The sequence below is a fragment of the Myotis nattereri genome (assembly GCF_964212035.1).
Source record: "Myotis nattereri genome assembly, chromosome: 3".
NCBI lineage: Eukaryota > Metazoa > Chordata > Mammalia > Chiroptera > Vespertilionidae > Myotis > Myotis nattereri.
In genome coordinates, this window is record NC_138077.1 from 88102426 (window position 1) to 88121458 (window position 19033).

Genomic DNA, 19033 nt, shown 5'->3' on the forward strand with positions numbered 1-19033 from the left:
TGCATGGCATACTGTAGAAAATGCTTAGAATCTCATTGGTATCTAGTAAGAGTTTACTAGATATTCATTTTAATGAGTAAATTGAAATCAAGGGAGAGCTACTACTGTTCATGTTCATTGTCTCTACAGATTGCTACCATTTTATTCAATATATTCCATTAATCCTATCTAATAAAGAGGGGATATGCGAATTGACCGCCATGCCATCACAAATATGGTGGTGCCCACAGTGGAGACCGAGTTCCTGTAACAAGCCTTAATGAGCAATCAGCAGGGATCTGAGGCTGCGTGGCACTGGGCTGGGGCAGGAGGCCTAAGACTGTGCCCCCTGCCCAGTGGGGTTTGATAGGGGACATCAGGCTGTGCCCCCTGCCCAGGCGCCAGGTCGAAGTTACCTCAGGCCATGCCCCCTACCCCGGTGCCAGACTGGGGGACCTCAGGCTGCACCCCCCCCCCAGCAGGGCTTGATGGGGCAACTCAGGCCACACCCCCTGCCCTGGCATTGGGCCAGGGAACCTGAGGCCACGCCCCCTGCCCAGCAGGGCTTGAAGGGACACCTCAGGCTGTGCCCCCACCCCAGTGCTAGGGGACCTGAGGCTGCGCCTCCACCCAGCTCTGGGCCTGGGGACCTAAGGCTGCATCCTCTACCAGGCTGGTTTGACGGGGGACCTCAGGCTGTGCCCCCCCCACCTGGTGGGGCTTGACAGGGGATCTCAGGCCACATCCCCCGCCTGGCAGGGCTTGACACGGACCTCAAGGTGTGCCCCCCGCCCTGGCCCAGGCTGGGGGACCTCAGGCCATTCCCCCCACTCTGGAGCTGGGCTAGGGGACTACAGGCTGCACCCCCAGCCCAGTGGGGCTTGACAGGGGACCTCAGGCTGCACTGCCCACCCTGGCACCAGGCTGAGGCTGCACATCCGTGGCCCAACAGGGCTTGACAAGGGTGGGGCCGGCCGGGTCTGGATCTCTCCCAATGGGGGTGGGCCAGCTGGGTCTGGGTCTCGTGCAATTTTGAGGCACTGCGGTGGACAGGGATTTGACTCTGGGTCCTGTGGCATGCCCCAGACTCTGACAGGAGGAAGATTTTCGTATACATTTTACTAATTTTCTTTCATCTCTGACACTTCTATTATAGAGAAAGGGCAAATAGCAATATTAAAATATTTCCTCTAATTAATTCCCTTTCAATGTGCATGAATTTCATACACCAGGGCCTAATAATATTATAAAAATGAAATTGGTTTCCACAGATTTTTCAAAGGTGCATCATTTAGTATGAATCACTAGTTATATATTAATTCTCATATTTAGTCATCTATGCTTCTTTCAATTTAAACTTAAATATTCATAATTTCTTATAATTGTATAGTATGTTCTCTTGTTTTTTGTAAGTTTAATGCAAAGTTATCAAAAAAGGAAAACTTATAATATACATTTGTCACGTACATATGTGTAACAAAAAGACACCTATTTTTCAATTTATTGTAACATTATTTCTTTGAGGGACACTTTTATTTAAGTTTATTTCTTTCTAAAAGGTCTGTATTACTGAAGCTGTCAGAAAAGTTTCAGATTTCTCCCTTACCCTCAATCTATACCCAGAACAAGCTTTCCTGTGGGGCGTGGATTATGTTTGAGGTAGAGGGAAGGCAGTTCACATGATAAAGCAATACCCCTGGGAAAAGATGATTAACATGTATAAAGGGCTTTCCCTGCAGTATAAATGCCAGCACGCGCCCTCTTGGTGCTTCAGAGCCTTCCTGATGTATATATGCAGGTAGTGAGATTTGAAACAGCCCTTTGAGACAGTGATAGAATAAAACTCTGATTTGGGGAGCAACAATTCTCCTAATTTTTCTACCCACTGTGGGAATGAGTTGCCAACCTTTTACTTCGGCTGATACCTTTATACCTCTTAATTCCGAGTCTTCTGCAACTCTGCCTCTGATCATGCATCACAGCGCTGCCGAGTGCCTACCGGTCTCCAACCATACCACCAACGTGATGTCTACAGGTACTGACTCCAATAACAGTCTGCCGGTAGCTGGGCCTAGAGATTTCAGAATGGATGCTTTGGATCTTGTTAATTTAGATATCTTTGCTACTTTTATTTTTCCTTTCAGTTTAATATGTTTAAAGTTAAATATTAAGGATATTGAAGAAGTCAAAATATCTAAGAAATTTTTCAAGCAATATTAGTAAGTGTCGTAATTTAACTTATTTTTGGTTTCATTATAAAGATCTGTTTTTTTATATAAGTAAGCAGTAAATTTGGCTATTTTTAATCCAAAAATCATTTTAATTGGAAGTTTATGGATACACAGCAAAACTAAAGAAATAGTCTAAAATAATTTAGTGTTTTAAAGCAGTAATTTTCTTAACTTAAAAATTTGTTTTTTAGATTACATTTGCTACTATTATAAAACCAGCCAAATACTTCATCATGAGCACAACTAAATGATTCCCAATACCAACAACAATGGATTTCAAAGAATAAACTAATTAAGTAATTTTAATAAACTTACTTTTAGCATAATTCAAAACTCAAAAATAAAAACTAGAAGCAATATATAAACTTTAGAGGCAAGAAACTGAGTTCTGAAGAGATTTCAACCTCTAACCACGTTTTAATATTTTCTTTACATAACTTTCTTAAATAAAAATTAAACTTGAAAATTCAAATAAATTGTCTTAAACACAAATAAATATGTTTTGTTAATGCATAATTCATTCTTTAATTATATAGTAAAGTAAGTGTTTTAAAATAGAATTATAAATAGACTAAGTCTTGAATACATTTCTTCTATTAAATAGCAATTTGCTATGCTTATTTTCCACTTGTTTTGAAAGCAATCCAAATAGGGAAAATATTATACATTTAGAAATCAAAATTTGAGTTGATAAATTTATGTTCTGATTTAAATGATTTAGGCTTTATTTTATAATTAGTCAGATTTCAAATATATATGTAAATTCAGCATTAAGCTTCAGCTGTATTTTAAAGAATATAGAAACTACATAGCTAGACTTTGGCAAAGTCATTAATGTTGAAATCTTTTTCACCTACCTAATATTCTCATTATTTAACTTGAAAGGTAATAATGGAAGTATAGTGAAACATGTTTCTTGAAATCATAATAAAATATTTTTTAAAAAAATTTGTGCTATAAAAATTTAAACTATCACTAGCTAATTGTATATTTTCAATAATAGAGTTTTCTATAAATAGAGGCTAGGAGAATAATATAATGTTTGTTTAATTTACTGTGTGAATATTATTTCAGAATGAAAATAAAATTTAGAATTGAGGTAATGATTTAGCAAGTTTAGACTCAAAACCCCATTTATTTTTAAGATGTATTTATTTTAAATAAGTAACATATTTAATAAGTTAGCCTGTCATTTATCCAACTGCTCAAAATCAGAGAAACAAAATGTATTTAAACTTTATAAAGTAAAAAAATATATGATGAGTAAAAACGACCTAAATGTATTTTAAATGATAATAGCATTGAATTTATATTTTTTCATCAAATCATAATCATTTGTCCAAATAAGTATTAGAAATAATGGTTATAATAATAAGAGTTCTTGTTTTGTGTTTATTTGTTTAATTTTGTAATATGGAGCAAGGTTTGTATAATAGTAATGTAAAATGACTTTAGTTCTTTCTAAGTGTCAATTGTAAAGTGGGAATTTATGCAGATATTTTAAAATATTAAACATTGTTCTATAGTTAGAGAAAAATGATTTACTTTTGTTAGGAGACTTGATGGCTTTAATTACTAGATAATATTTTAATATTTTCAAAAGATCCAAATTCCCTACTTTTTAATATCTCTTAGATATTTGTTCAAGAAGATATGCCTATAATATATTTATGAAAAGCAAATGCTATATTCAGGATATGACGGAGAATAAGAAAATTAAATATGTGAAGAAACATTAATTAGTGTGAATATTCCCTGGTTTTAGTCATCTTGTTTTTTCATGTTTAAAGCTTCATTTTAAAAAGTTTAGTAATTTAAATTTACTTTCAAAGTACACATTGACTCCATGAAGCATGTAACTACTTATGAACAAGTTTGTGTGTATATAGTAGGTACAACCTTTATAGACATCACCACTCAACAATCAACTTATTTTTGAACAGTTTTATCATTGGAATTATCAAATTGATTGTGTGGATACAGAAACCGATGACCTCAAGGTTTCAACAGCAACATGAACACATTATACATTGTCACAGAGTTTGCACAAACCTCTAAATTTAGTGGGATTTTCATGATTGTATAGAACAGGAGCTTAGTTGCTGTGCCATTTCCTCTTTGATGGAAAAAATATGTTAGCAGAATAACCAATATAAAAACAGTTCAAGAGTCCATTTCTGTCGTCTTTCTTCCAGTGAAAGACCACTTTATAATACCATTTTACACAAGAATTTTAAGAGACTATTCCTCTAGCCAGTTTGTTACGATGTCTATATTGGATGAAGCCTGAACAAATTCTGCAACTCTCAATTAGCCAAGTCCAAACTGGTCAGTCATCCCCCTTACAGAGCATAGGATATTCAGTAAAAGCTGCTGTCCACTGATGATTTTTTTTTATCTCACTACTTGACAATCTTTAACCCCCTAGTTTATGTGTTTTGTTTTATTTTGTTTTAAAATATATTTTTACTGATTTCAGAGAGGGAGGAAGAGAGAGAGATAAAAACATCAATGATGAGAGAGAATCATTGATTGGCTGCCTCCTGCATGACCACTACTGGGGATCCAGCCCGAAATCCGGGCATGTGCCCTTGACCAGAATCAAACCTGGGACCCTTCAGTCTGCAGGCCGGTGCTCTATCTATCCACTGAGCAAAACCATGCTAGGGCACTCCCTAGTTTTAACTTACTCAGAGAACTTTCCCCAAATGAAAACAAACAATTGTCATGTCAATTTAAGAATGGCATAAATGTGTATTTTTGAAATCAAATGAACATGTCTTGAATCATCATACATTTTCTTACCAGTCCCATCTATTTTGTCTTTGATTCAAACTTCTAAATGCTTGCGTACATATTTCCTGGTGACAACGTTGGAAAACACAGCAACAGGACTTCATTACTCTGTTCCTTCCTGTCATTATGGAAATCAGCCATCCACCTACGGAGTGATGGCAGGTAAGAAAAGTTGTCTTTGTATATGAAATTGAGTTTGGGGAAACTTAGATGAATTTTCTGTGTCTAAGAGTATCTTGACCTGAAAGTTACCTACATTTCTTTTCTGGATAAATAAAACATCACTAGATCAAGACTACTTACTTAGTAATGCTTGTCTGGAGCATTGATAGCATATTTCTTAAGAAAGGGAAACATCTGACCAAAGGGATCCACTCATCATAAAACTCATGACTTAATTTTAGGTTATGACCAAAGAAAACATTTTAATGATTTTTACATTTTAATGATTTAAATTCTTTTTGTACACCAATATTTTAGACAATCTTTGATGTTTTGTATTTATTCCTGCTTTGGGGAGAGAAATATTATGGGTGAGAATAAGCTACTAAAGCTCTATGTGAGAATACAAGTATATGTAAGACTGAGAAAGAAACTTTAGATAAAGGAATTTATCAATCATTAATTTCTCAGTTTAAAACTAAATAAAACATGAAAACTTTAAAGTATTTCAGAACTATTAGCTTCTCTTCAGTCTATGAAGCAGCATTCTGAATAAGTTAGTATTGTCGCCTTATGGTAAAATGAAGACTGATGTTCTTAAATACTACCTGTAAATTCTAATGTCTCTTTTTAATTATTAAGAAGCTAGAGGCCCAGTGCACAAAAATTTGTGCACTCAGGGAGGGGCGTCCCTCAGCCCGGCCTGTGCCCTCTCGTAGTCTGGGACCCATCGGGGGATGTCTACCTGCTGGCTTAGGCCCTCTCCCTGGGGGGATCGGGCCCAAGCTTGCAGTCAGACATCCCTCTGGCAGCCCGGCAGCCCTTGGGGGATGTCCACTTGCCAGCGGGGAGCAGGCCTAAGCTGCAGTCGGACATCCTTAGTGCTGCTGAGGAGGTAGGAGAGGCTCCCGCCACCACCGCTGTACTGGCAGCCATCAGCCTGGCTTGTGGCTCAGCAGAGCTCCTGACCACCAGGGGGCAGCTCCTGCATTGAGCATCTGGCCCCTGGTGGTCATCATGTGTCTTAGTGACCAGTCATTCCCAGTCATTCTGCTGTTATGGTCAATTTGCATATTTCCCTTTTATTATATAGGATAGAGGCCTGATGCACAGATGGGGGCTAGCTGGTTTGCCCTGAAGGGTGTCCCCGATCAGGGTGGGAGTCCTGCTGGGGTGCCTGGCCAGCCTGGGTAAGGGCTGAGGGCCATTTTCAGGCTGGCCACACACCCTTCATAGTGGAGGTCCCCGCTGGAGTGCCTGGCCAGCCTGGGTGAGGGGCTGAGGGCCATTTTCAGGCTGGCCAAGCCCCCATCAGTGACCCTCACCCCATGGAGGTGTGGCCAGCCTGGGTGAGGGGTTTAGAGACGTTTTCAGGCTTCCCACAGCCCTTTCAGGGTGGGGGAGTCCCGCTGGGGTGCCTGGCCAGCCTGGGTGAGGGGCTGATGGCCGTTTTCAGGCTGGCCACACCCCCTGGCGACCCAAGCTCCAAGCCTCTCCTTTTTTTTCTTTTGTTTTTTCTGGGATTTATTTATCTTCTGCAATTGAAACTTTGTAGCCTTGAGCGGAGCCCAGGTCTGGCCAGGGCAGGTGGGAAGCTTGGCTTCCTCCATTGCCAGGGGCAACCCAAGCCTCCTGCTCGCTCCAGCTCCATGGCCGCCACCATCTTAGTTGGGTTAATTTGCATACTTGTTCCTGATTGGCCTGTGGGCATGGCTTGTGGGCGTGACTTGAGTGTAGCAGAGGGATGGTTAATTTGCATGTTTCTCTTTTATTATATAGGATAAGGAAAGCCATACTTTTCTTCTTCCCCTTTGAAAACTGATCACTTATGATTCAGACACTCAGTAATCAGTATTCATGGTTAATGAGAACAGCCCTCATTGATGAGAAACCACATTCTTTATAGAAGAGTACAATGAGCCGAAACCAGTTTGGCTCGGTGGATAGAGCATCGGCCTGCGGACTGAGGGGTCCCAGGTTCGATTCCGGTCAGGGGCATGTACCTGGGTTGCAGGCATATCCCCAGTAGGAGATGTGCAGGAGGCAGCTGATCGATGTTTCTCTCTCATCTATGTTTCTAACTCTCTATCTCTCTACTTTCCTCTCTGTAAAAAATCAATAAAAAAAATTTTTTTTTAAAAAAAGAGTACAATGACACACGTTTAGCCACTAGAGGTGCAGGCAGAATGCTTCCCTGGGACCCCCCCGCATTTGATTATGAAGACAGGGATTGACAAGCACGTGGTCGTGTGTTCCTCTTTCCGAGCAGAGGCCTTGCTTTTCATTCACAGCGATTCCCCTGGAGCCAAGTGCGGCTTCATGCATCCTCAAAACCCAGCAACAGGCAGCGATGGACCGAAGTCAGCACAAAGATAAAATCAGCCACAGACCAAATACTTTAAGATGGATTTTACTACCACCTTCCTTCCCACCAGATCAAGGCCAGTGCCTGCAGGCTAGTGAGTTCCCAGCTGGCCTGAGAATTCTAACATCCGTCCTGTTTCTAGGACTGGAATGAACACGCTCAGGCAGCTCAGGTTGTGCTGGTGCAAGGTTCCTGGCAGGCACTCAGCAAACCCAGAGAGGCCCCTGGAAAACACTTTAAAGTAATGGAAAGCCTGGGTTGGCGACATCAAAAGCAAAAATGTTACCTTAAGATTTGGAGGTATCACTGTAGTCTTAAAACAAAATTAAATATGTTTGTTATGTCAAGAAAAACTCCCCAGGAAGCACAGAGATTATATTCAAATATATTTTGAGAGTGCTATCATTAAAATGTAATATGCTTTCTAATTTGTATGAATGTCACTATTTTGACATATATTCAGTATTAGCATTTGCATCATGGCAGATTAAAGTCAGAGAATCTGAACTCTCCTGCATTTATCTCTAGAGAAGCTACACAAATTGAGTTATAAAACACACGAATTCAGAAATAAGATAGTAGAGGTATAAAACACAAAAGAGAAACCCGGTTATGTCATTTGAATTTTCTGAGTAGTCTCAAAGCGTTCATCAAATAAACCACCTCTACACAATCCATGGAAGCGTCTTATCATCAAGAACAAAGGCAGTTCCTTGTCATCTATTCCATATAAAAGTGGAGCTACAGAAAGTGCTATATTTCAAAGGATGTGGTATTGCTTTATTTTAATGTGGTTATTTTATTACCTAGACTCTGATGCTTACATTTAGTTTGAGCATTTCATTAAATGAGTAACCCACTGAAAAGGAAAAGCTATAGCCAATACTTTGTTAGTAGGGAGGACATTAATTATCAGATTAATTCACTGTGCCTCCTGGTCCAAAGAGACAGACTATTGGGAGAGCAATGAGTTAGCCACACCATAAACTAATTGTGAGCCTTGTTCAAGCCATTAACATCTTTAACTTTCAGTCTCTTCATATTTAAGTTGAATGGATATCACAACCCTATTAGAGTTGAGTTGGGGCTAATTTTAACCAACTCAACCTGTCTTTCTCTTTTGCTCTTCTCTTTAGATACCTTTGCAGCTGAATTCCTTCTTCTGTCTCTTTACTTCTGAGAATTTAGATAATTCAACAGCCTGCAATATTGATAGCAGCAACCAGGGAATTATAAGTGCTATTCAAAATCTCTCCTAAACAAAATAAAATAACAGCAAACACTCTGAAAACTTTGATTCTTGGGTGTCTGGAATTGTTTCTCTTCTCTAGTTTCCTAAGCGAGGTGAAAGAAAACAAGCTCAATGGAATGTCCACCCTGCCTGCCCGCCCACGCCCACCCGCCTGTGAAACTGAGCAAATCAGCTCCATGGTACTTCATGTTTAACCCAGCAGGGTTATATCACATAATGTCCAAACCAAGGCCTGGTATGAGAGTCCTTGTTTAAGAACTAATTTTAAGAGGAAAGCAAAATAGCTGAGGTTTGGGAATCAATGAAGAACATGAATGCCCATTTTGCTTTAATGAGCAGATAGTAAAGAAAAGATGACTATGACTGAAAGTGCCCACTCTAGTTGGAATGTCAAGTGGGGGGCGGGGGAGAGGAGACATATGTAATACTCTTTGTATTACTTTAAGCAATAAAACAAAATTTAAAAAAAGAAAGAAAAAGAAATAGCCTACTTTGGAGCTCATCTCTTCATTCTCAAATTTTCTTTTTTTTTCTCGCCCCCTCCACCTAACTTGTTCTGGTTGTGTTGACTCTGAGGGAATGAGTAATTCTGAAGGTCTTTTGCCTCTGAATCATGAAGGGCCTCTCAGTGGCTGTAACCTGATGTATTTTCCGTGTTTTTTAGTCTCTGTTGCAGCTACTCAAGTGGTAGCAGGAAAGCAGCTACAGGCAATATGTAAACAAATGGGTGTGGCTGTGTTCCAAATAAACTTAATTTACAAAGCCGGCAGAGGACTCCTGTTGTACGTGGATAGGATTTACCAGTACCCAAAAGAGAAAAGGTCACAATTCAAACTTAGGATTTTCTTCACATTGTCATGCGTGGGGGGAGAAAGAAAACAGAAATATTCAAATGCACATTCTTGTATGTCTACAACAAGGCAGAGTATTTTGCTTTGTTTCTCTACTTCCTGTGTTTGTTCCTTTAAGGCTTCAAGCCTGTGACCTCAGAGGCATTGTCAGCATCTGTCAGAGCCACATGCTGCAGGAGCGCAATTTTCCCGGGTACCACGGTACATTGAACCAGCGCCCTGCAAGGCGAGCCCTCCTCATCCCCATTGCCTGCCTTAAAGATTCACCTCTGCTCCCCCAGACAGAGACACATTTGGAGCAATTCAGCAAGGCTGTAGTAGATTCACTTGCAATGTGAAAATATAGCTGGGCTGTGAAGAATATGCAGACACTTCCAAGCTATTTAGATGAGTGCTTGTCTAGGCTTACAGACAACTTTGCTTTATTAATCTCTGGGAAGTTGAATATGAGACTCACCATTGTTCAGGAGTCACAGCATCTTTTACCTTGCTTTTTCCCTATCTAGGCTTTAGAAAAAAATATATATATATGTATTTAAAATTATGTTTTATTGATATTTAGAGAGGAAGGGAAAGAAAGAGATTGAAACATCAATGATGAAAGAGAATCATTGAATGGCTGCCTCCCGCACTACCTACACTGAGGATCGAGCCCACAACCTGAGCATGTGCCCTGACAGGGAATCAAACTGTGACCTCCTGGTTCATAGGTGGATGCTCAACCACTGAGCTACGCCAGTGGGGGCAAAGCTTTAGGAATATTTTAAAAACATTCTGCCATATATACCATACTGATCAATGCCTCCTCTCCCCCAAATACAGGATCAGATAATAGGAAACATACTGTGTTTGGCTGTGCTTATGACTCATTATGAATTTCTGTTTAGGGTTAGTTCCAGAAAAACTGTGTCCCTGTGGATAATTGTGGATACTTTCACTTAATGAAAAATAAAGACATATCACACGTTTTCCTTTTTGCTCTGGATGCCAAGCCTTTGAACATGGCATTTCCTGTGCACTTTTCAGACTCATGATGAAATTTACTTTCTGAATGTTTGTTTTCCAGATAATTTATAATGTATAAAAATACCTTTAACGCCAAAGCCGGTTTGGCTCAGCGGATAGAGCGTCGGCCTGCGGACTGAAAGGTCCCCGGTTCGATTCTGGTCAAGGGCATGTACCTGGGTTGCAGGTACTTCCCCTGTGGGGTATGTGCAGGAGGCAGCTGATTGATGTTTCTCTCTCATCAATGTTTCTAACTCTCTATCTCTCTCCCTTCCTCTCTGTAAAAAATCAATAAAATATATTTTTTTAAAAAATACCTTTAACATTTTCTGGAAATAGAGATGGCCCACTTCTAATATTTTAATAAATAATTATAATATTTTTGTCTGAAAATATTTGTTTTAATGTAGACTAATGAATTTAGACTGCAGAAGTCTTTTAAAGAAAGAATTTGATCTACCTGAGTGGAGATTTTAATGAGGTTCATTGCAATGTTCATGGGATTTTAGTTCAAATTTCAACTGTATAGTTAATTCTTTATGGCATCCAAGGAAAGTCATTTAATTTACTTTTACTTAAGTTTCCTAAATTTTAAATTTTGTGTAAAAAAATTGTGAATTCTTCCTACCTCATTTGTTTATATAAGAATAAGAAAATGAGAAAAGTGTAATGAACCCAGCATGAGGTGTCCCAGAAAGCTTATAGCAGTGTGTGGCTATGATCAGCAAAAAAAAAATGAAATGGAATGGTCAAGATTGCTAACCAAGTCAGACCTTAGGGCATCTCATGTAAAATATATGCAAAAATTACTTATCCTATATAATAAAAGCCTAATATGCAAATTGTCCCCTCGACCAGGAGTTTGACTGGGGGGTAGGGCCAGCTGGCCAACGGCCCGTGGCCCCTCACCCTGGCTGGCTCAACCTCCCCGATTGGGAGTGGGCCCGGCCAGCAGCCAACCTCCCATGTCCCCTTCCCCCAGCCTGATTGGCCCGGGCCAGACGGACCCTACCTGTGCATGAATTCATGCACTGGGCCTCTAGTGTAAAATAAACATAATTTGACATAGGTTAAGCGAGTTGTCTAAAGAAACTTAAAACATGTTAAATGTGCAGAATCAAACAGCAGCCTGATTTTCTTGTCTCTGCTTTTATTGTTTCTCAGAATATTTCATCATTAAGTGTATTAAGTTGCATTTGATATTTCTGAGTGATGAAAGAAGTATAATTCTTTAACATATAAGAACCAACTCTGAAAGCATAAGTGAAAGAAAAGTCTTGAGATAAATATTAACTAGATGCCAAAATAAATGTGATGAGTTTTCTTCTTGTATGTATGAATCTTTCTTTTACTTCAACTAACAAAAAATCCAAAATTAATAGAAAGCTAAAAACGAATCCCAAAATTAAACATTTCCAAAAATAAACTATGTAATAAATTAAACATTGATATAATTGTTCTGAACATTTTTATCTTCTTTGATCACTTTAATATCCACTAAAGCATTAATTGGATGATTAACTGACCTTTTAAAAGTAAAACTGGATAATTTGGGTTTGTAAAGTACCATGAAATTTTTTTAGATAGGAATTACTTCTTTCAAATATTTTTCATACCTGTGAAACATCTAAATTTATTTTATACTTTTTTTGTTTAATCTCTCACTTATATGTCCACTTTGCTTCAGAAAATGAATATAGTCTATTGGATAGGGGTCCACTTTATAATTACATATTCTCATATAAATAATAGCTGACAATTTGCTGACTTACACTATTCTTTTACTCATTACATATTGATATATTAATGTAAGATCTTAATATTCTGGCAAAATACATTATTACTCATGTCTTTGATTTGTGAATTTATTTATGAAGAAATTATAAGTGGTATAAACTCGATGTATATTTTCAGTGTTTCCAAGAATTATTATTGCATATAGTCTGTAGTAATTTATTTTCAGTTTAAATATTTATTAATACTCAGAAACATGATTAATTACTAAATACTTTATTTATATCAACGTGTCTTGGTTATACATGTGTTATTTAATATAAATTGAAGTGAAATACAATTAAAACATAATAGATTGATGAAGAAAACCAAAATAAAGTGTCTGGGGATTTGGCTTATATTCTCTCACCCAAGCTCCCCAACTGAGACAGACTCTTCTCTAATAATGAAGACTGAAATCTGGAAGCAATTTAAAAATGTTTACATATTTTAGTTTTTTTGATTTATTATTTAACCTACTCAGTCAACACAATGCTTTATTATTCATAGGTGATTACCTGTCATATCTAGAATTGCACTCTTCCTTGTCATTTACTTTTTGCTTCTTAAAAATTATCAAGAATAATTTCACTATATTGAATACTTTTCAAAAAAATCGTGTTGCTGACTTTTTAATAGAACTTTAAAAGTTACCTTTTGCTAATATCTACTCCTCAAATATATTTAAAACATATTAATGTAGTTTATGTTCTCATAATTCTCTTTTTATCTGCTCTTGTTACATTTTTAAAAAAGACATAATTATTTCTCTGTGAAGTTAAACATTTATTGATAAAACAGTTGGGCTTCTATTGTAAAATCAATTTTCTGATCCTAAGAAAACTTTCCGGCATAGCACTTAACCATGTCACTTGATTATAAAAAACATCACAGATTATTTGTTCAATGGATTAAGATAATAGATATCAAAATATACATTCTGCTGGAGTTGAACTTCAAATTCCCAGGAATGTGTGTCTTCTTAAGAAAAGAAAATGGTGACAAACTTACACTCCTGAAAGTATTTGCTTATTTCTGTTTTAAATATTTGCAATTCCAGGCTTATTTTCTTTGGCATTATCTTTGCTTTTGTTGCTCTGGGGAAGGTGGGAAATAAATAATCACATTTATACTAAGCTACTCTGACCTCAGAGGACTGAATGGCAGTTAACTTTTTAGAATCCAGACTGGCTGTGGCAGAATAATGGGCTCTAATGGGCAAAACCCTTGCTTGTATAGAAGTGGTGGGTAGTTACAAATGGCCCTTTATTTTCTTTCTTTGTTTCCTTACAGGCAGCTTAACCCCTTGTCTCTATAAGTTTCCTGACCACACCTTGAGCCATGGCTTTCCACCCATGCACCAGCCTCTCCTGGCAGAGGACCCCACGGCCCCTGATTTCAAGCAGGAACTCAGGCGGAAAAGTAAATTGGTTGAAGAGCCAATAGACATGGATTCCCCGGAAATTCGAGAACTTGAAAAGTTCGCCAATGAATTTAAAGTGAGAAGAATTAAGTTAGGTATGCACTTGGTCTGCAGATCCTTACTGTATAACTGTTCAATCTCTTCTATTCTGCTGAAAAGTCCTAGACAGTTCTCATTCTCCATCTCTACTGTGGATTTAATTAATCCAAGTGTGAAAATTCTACAAAAACCTGTATTTCCTTGTAAATTTTTGAGAGCCAAAATACATAGATTTTTAAATTAATGGCACTTATTTTCAACTTAACCACCTCAAATTAGTTTAGAAGTACCCAGTTTTCTCTACACAGTATTTTATTTGAACTTTTGAATAAATGATGCATTCATATTATTCAAAATCATAAAACAATATATATAAAACATATCCATTTTGCTTGATTTTCCTGTTTTTCAATGTTGTTAGTTTTTTGTGTATCCTTTTAGAGGTATTTATGCATATATAAGTCAATACATATTTTTATTTCTTCATACAGATTTTTTTTATTTAACTATTTTGGAGAGCTTTCCATATTAGTTTGTGGTTTTCTTTTTAAAGATTGATTATTTATTTATTTATTTAAATTCTCACCCAAGGATATTTTTTCCATTGATTTCTAGAGATTACTAGGGAGAGAGAGAGAGACACATCATTGGTTGCCTTCTACACTCACCCCTACCAGGGCTACAGAACCAAGGTACATGCCCTGAACAGGGAATTGAAGTAGAGACCCTTTGGTCTGTGGGCCAACACTAAACACTGAACAAACTGGCCAGGGCTTTATTGATTTTTTCTTCTTTTTTTTAGAGCAAGAGACGAAGGGGGAAGGAGAGAGAGAGAGAGAGAAGAAACATTGATGTGAGAGTGAAACATTGATTAATCAACTGCCTCCTGCACACCCGCTACCAGGGATGGAGCCTGAAACCTGGGCCTGTGCCCTAAACAGGAATCAAACTGGCAACCTTTTGGGATGACACCCAACCAACTGAGCCACTCCAGCCAGCTTTCTTTTTAACAAATGAATATGTCATATTCCATTTTACAATTTATTTCACCAGTCCTCTAGTGATGGTAAATTTATGTGGTCTCTGATATTATTCTGTTAAAAACAATAGTACAGTCGTTAACTTCATAAATGTCATTTTGTACCTATACAAATATATGTGCAGGAAAAAGTGCTAAAAACAAAATTGCTTGATCAAAAAGCAGGAGTGCTTGTAATTTTGATAGACGTTGTCAAACTTGTCTGTGTCGGCATTGTACCAAATTTACTGCCATCAAGAGTGTCCCTGGTAAGGGTCCCTCAGATCTCCATGAAAGCGGGGGTGCTTTGTTGCTGGTTTGTTTGTTTGCTTTTGTTTTCTCCTTAATGACATATCCTCAGTACTTAGAACAGTGACTGGCACATAGGATAGTTAAATAGTTATTGAAGGAAAAAATGCAGTTAATCTTTTAGATCTTTGCAAATCAAATAGCTCAAAGTCGTACCGCAGGGCAGTTTCTGTCATGTGTTTGACAGTCATTGACAATTTTGTTTCTGTGAATTGTCTGTTCATAGCCTTTGCTTACTTTCTATTGAAGAGTGTTTTTAACAAAATAACTGAAACAACTAACCTTAATTTAAATTCATGAAATAGTGAATTTTTCAAAAAGGGTTTGAAAATGATAGTTCAAACGTCTGTAGTTGTGGAATGAACCACAGGTTATTTTGTAATAATATTTATCCATGGGTGTCATATGTAACCACTTTATGCATACAGGTATATATATAGCCGTAGGCCCTGAATTAATATGTAGTTACAATATGCAATAAACATGGCAGTAGGCAATTTAAAACATTCATTTGCAGTTTGATATATCTATTGTTGTGAATGGTTCAAATTCAATATTGATGGTTCATAGCAACTTGAACTCTAAACATGTTCCAGACAATCAATGAGAATCTTTTGCCAGGAGATAGAAGCATTACCAAATGATGTAACAAATGTGCTTGGAGGTGTTTATAAAATGTTGGGTGATTAAAGTCTCATAATAGACATGTTTTTAGAAAAAGTAAACATAATTTTTAGTTTTACTTGGTACCCTTCAACATATAATTCTTTTCACTCTTAACAGTTGAAATAAAAATATTTATGATAAAGCACCATTTATTTTATGCATTATATTCAATATACAATAGACTTTTAAGCATATTCATCAGATATTTAATAATAATAACAAAGAATACAAGAATTTTTAAGTATCTAATGCAGTGATGGCGAACCTATGACACACGTGTCAGAGGTGACACGCAAACTCATTTTTTTGGTTGATTTTTCTTTGTTAAATGGCATTTAAATATATAAAATAAATATCAAAAATATAAGTCTTTGTTTTACTATGGTTGCAAATATCAGAAAATTTCTATATGTGACACGGCACCAGAGTTAAGTTAGGGTTTTTCAAAATGCTGGCACGCCGAGCTCAAAAGGTTCGCCATCACTGATCTAATGACTCATCTATCCAATCTGGCTAAAAATTATGAATGGCAGATATTCTTATCTGAATGATTTTTACTTCTAGAAAAAATAATTAACTAGAAATAATATTTTTTTGAAGTACAGGGCAATTTTACACTGACCCTTACAAAAAAATTATCATTTGCCAACAAATATATGCTTAAAAGTGGTATTGACCAATTGACAAAGATTCGCAGATGTATGCAGTCTTGCACCAGAAGGAATGATTCCTGACAGCTGAAGCTGATGGCCTTCCTGTTCCTTTCGCAGGGTACACCCAGACAAATGTTGGGGAAGCCCTGGCCGCTGTGCATGGCTCGGAATTCAGTCAAACAACTATCTGCCGATTTGAAAACCTGCAGCTCAGCTTCAAAAATGCATGCAAACTGAAAGCAATATTGTCTAAGTGGCTGGAGGAGGCTGAGCAAGTGGGAGGTACTAACGCTGCCTCTCTGAAGGCTCTGGGACGTTTTAACCTAAAAACAGTGGCATCGATTGGTAGGAATAATGCTAAAGCGAGAGGTTTGAGGTTTAGTTTTGTCTTTTTTTCTTTGAGATAAAGAATAACTGTCTTGTTTCATCACACTAAAAGGAAGGAAGGCTAATGCAAGTGCAGGAATAAATTTACTGCGATGGTAAACGGTGAGAGGATCAGCTGCGTGAGGACGGCTTTCCGGACTGTGTGGCATAGATGAGAAGCGGTGAAATGAAATTTTTAAAACACATTTAGACTTTTTTCTTACCTTTATGCTATACTGTAGTGATTGTACATGCAATCGTTTTTATAACCTAATACTAATGTAACCAGAGCATTTTCTCACACTAATCTTCCAAGTGAATAGCACAAGCAATTGTCAAATGAGCAATTTAATGTGAGAAAATGATCTACTTATACTAATATGTCAAGGCTGGATAAAGAGCAAGTTTTGAGAGCAAGAGTTCCAACAAAAGCAAATAGAGATATGATTTATAGACAATTGTCTTTGCAAAGTTAATATTTGTTTCTGTATTAACGTTGTTATCTAGGACTTGTAATACAAAATGTCATAGGTTGCAAAAAAAATTAAAAAATGTATGGTGATTTCATTTTGCATAGTTTCATAATGAACATTTGATATCCAAATCTGACTTGTTGTTTTAAACCCTACTTGGTTTCTGTAATTATCCCTCTTTTCCCCATTACAGCTTTATACAATGAAAAAGTGGGAGTAAATGAAAGGAAAAGGAAACGGAGAACAACTATAAGGTATGCTTTTGAATATTAAATGTCTCTAAAGGAAGAAAAGGACATTTTACAAATGGAATAAGCTCTTAGCATAATATAGGTACAACCTAACATATAAATTTAAGATGGATATAGCCAATTGAAAAATACAAAATATATTTTAAAAAGCAGATTTAGATTTCAATAACTTAATAGTAAGAAGTGGAGAGCTATTCATTTTAAACATTTGTTGGAATACTATGTATTGTTTGATTCAAGAACACGTTTGCTCTACAAGTTTTGAATAAAACAGAAACTGAGCCATCATTTCTAAAAATAGTGACTATTTCTACTTTCCTGTTATATATAAGTCTTGCTCTGGCAATATGGCATTTGTGTTATTAAAAATAACAAAATTAGTAATCAGTATTTTAGAATCTTAAATTCCAAGATGACTTCTTACAATTTAAACCAGAAAGATTGTTGTTGATTCTTTTTGTAATCTTCATGAGGCTCACAGAGGAAATGCTAAAATGTCGGTTTTGTTTTGGTTGGTGAGTTGTTCACTGAACATTTCATCTATTGTAAATAACAAATGATTTCTGGGGGACCTTTAGAAACACCTACAGAAGTGTTCCTTTCATCTCAGGAAGTCAGTGCCCTCTTGTGGTGCAAAGCGGGATAAACATAGAAAGTCTGTTCCTCCACTTGTTTCTTCCCGTGACTGGTAATGAATGGTACCCTGCAAAAGACAAGTATCTAAAAATATGACAAAGCATACACCTATCTTTGTCGGAGAGTTTTAAAATGTTTTAAGAGCCTTTAAGTTTTATTTTCATGTTAATACTTAAAAATTCAACCTAATTTAATTTTGATCTGCCAAAAACATAATCTTACCCTGTCTCTCCACCCCCACCGCCTGCTCCCCAACCCGGTCTCCCAGTATTGCTGCAAAAGGTGCCCTGGAGAGACACTTTGGAGAACAGAATAAACCCTCCTCTCAAGAGATCATGAGGATGGCGGAAGAACTGAATCTTGAGAAAGAAGTAGTAAGAGTTTGGTTTTGCAACCGAAGGCAGAGAGAAAAACGGGTGAAAACAAGTCTGAATCAGAGTTTATTTGCTATTTCCAAGGAAAATCTTGAGTGCAGATAAGATTTCCTATTGTGTAACTGCAAATTTTTCCATTTTTCGTTCTTTTCTGTTCTCCCAACACAAATAGAAATTTGTTATTTGGTTGGCTTCAAAAATCATTCTATATCAATAACTTTGCAGAAGCTTTTCTTTTCTACATTCTTAAACTTCAATTTAAATTATTTTGATGAATTGTTTTATTTAAAAGAATTATTCTCAGAGGCCACATTGTATATTTTAAGCAAAAGATACTAGCAGAAGTAAAACAATGATTCCTTCTCTCCCAGTCTCTCTCTCCCTATCTATTTATCATCTATCTGAACACAC

The 19033-nt window shown here is 37.1% G+C and overlaps 1 protein-coding gene across 2 annotated transcripts; it reads left to right on the forward strand.

The window, feature by feature from the left end:
* Window positions 1–1872: 1872 nt before the first annotated feature.
* POU1F1 (POU class 1 homeobox 1) lies at window positions 1873–18727 on the forward strand (the record flags this gene model as incomplete). 2 transcript variants are annotated; one of them, XM_081087965.1, is made up of 6 exons in its annotated part: window positions 1873–2014; window positions 5019–5168; window positions 13708–13932; window positions 16640–16804; window positions 17555–17615; window positions 18517–18727. In XM_081087965.1, 6 exons carry the CDS (start codon window positions 1873–1875, stop codon window positions 18725–18727), a joined length of 954 nt encoding a protein of 317 aa, XP_080944091.1. The 2 variants fall into 2 exon arrangements, with proteins under 2 accessions (XP_080944091.1, XP_080944092.1); XM_081087966.1 differs by having other exon boundaries at window positions 5097–5168.
* Between the last annotated feature and the right edge of the window lie 306 nt (window positions 18728–19033).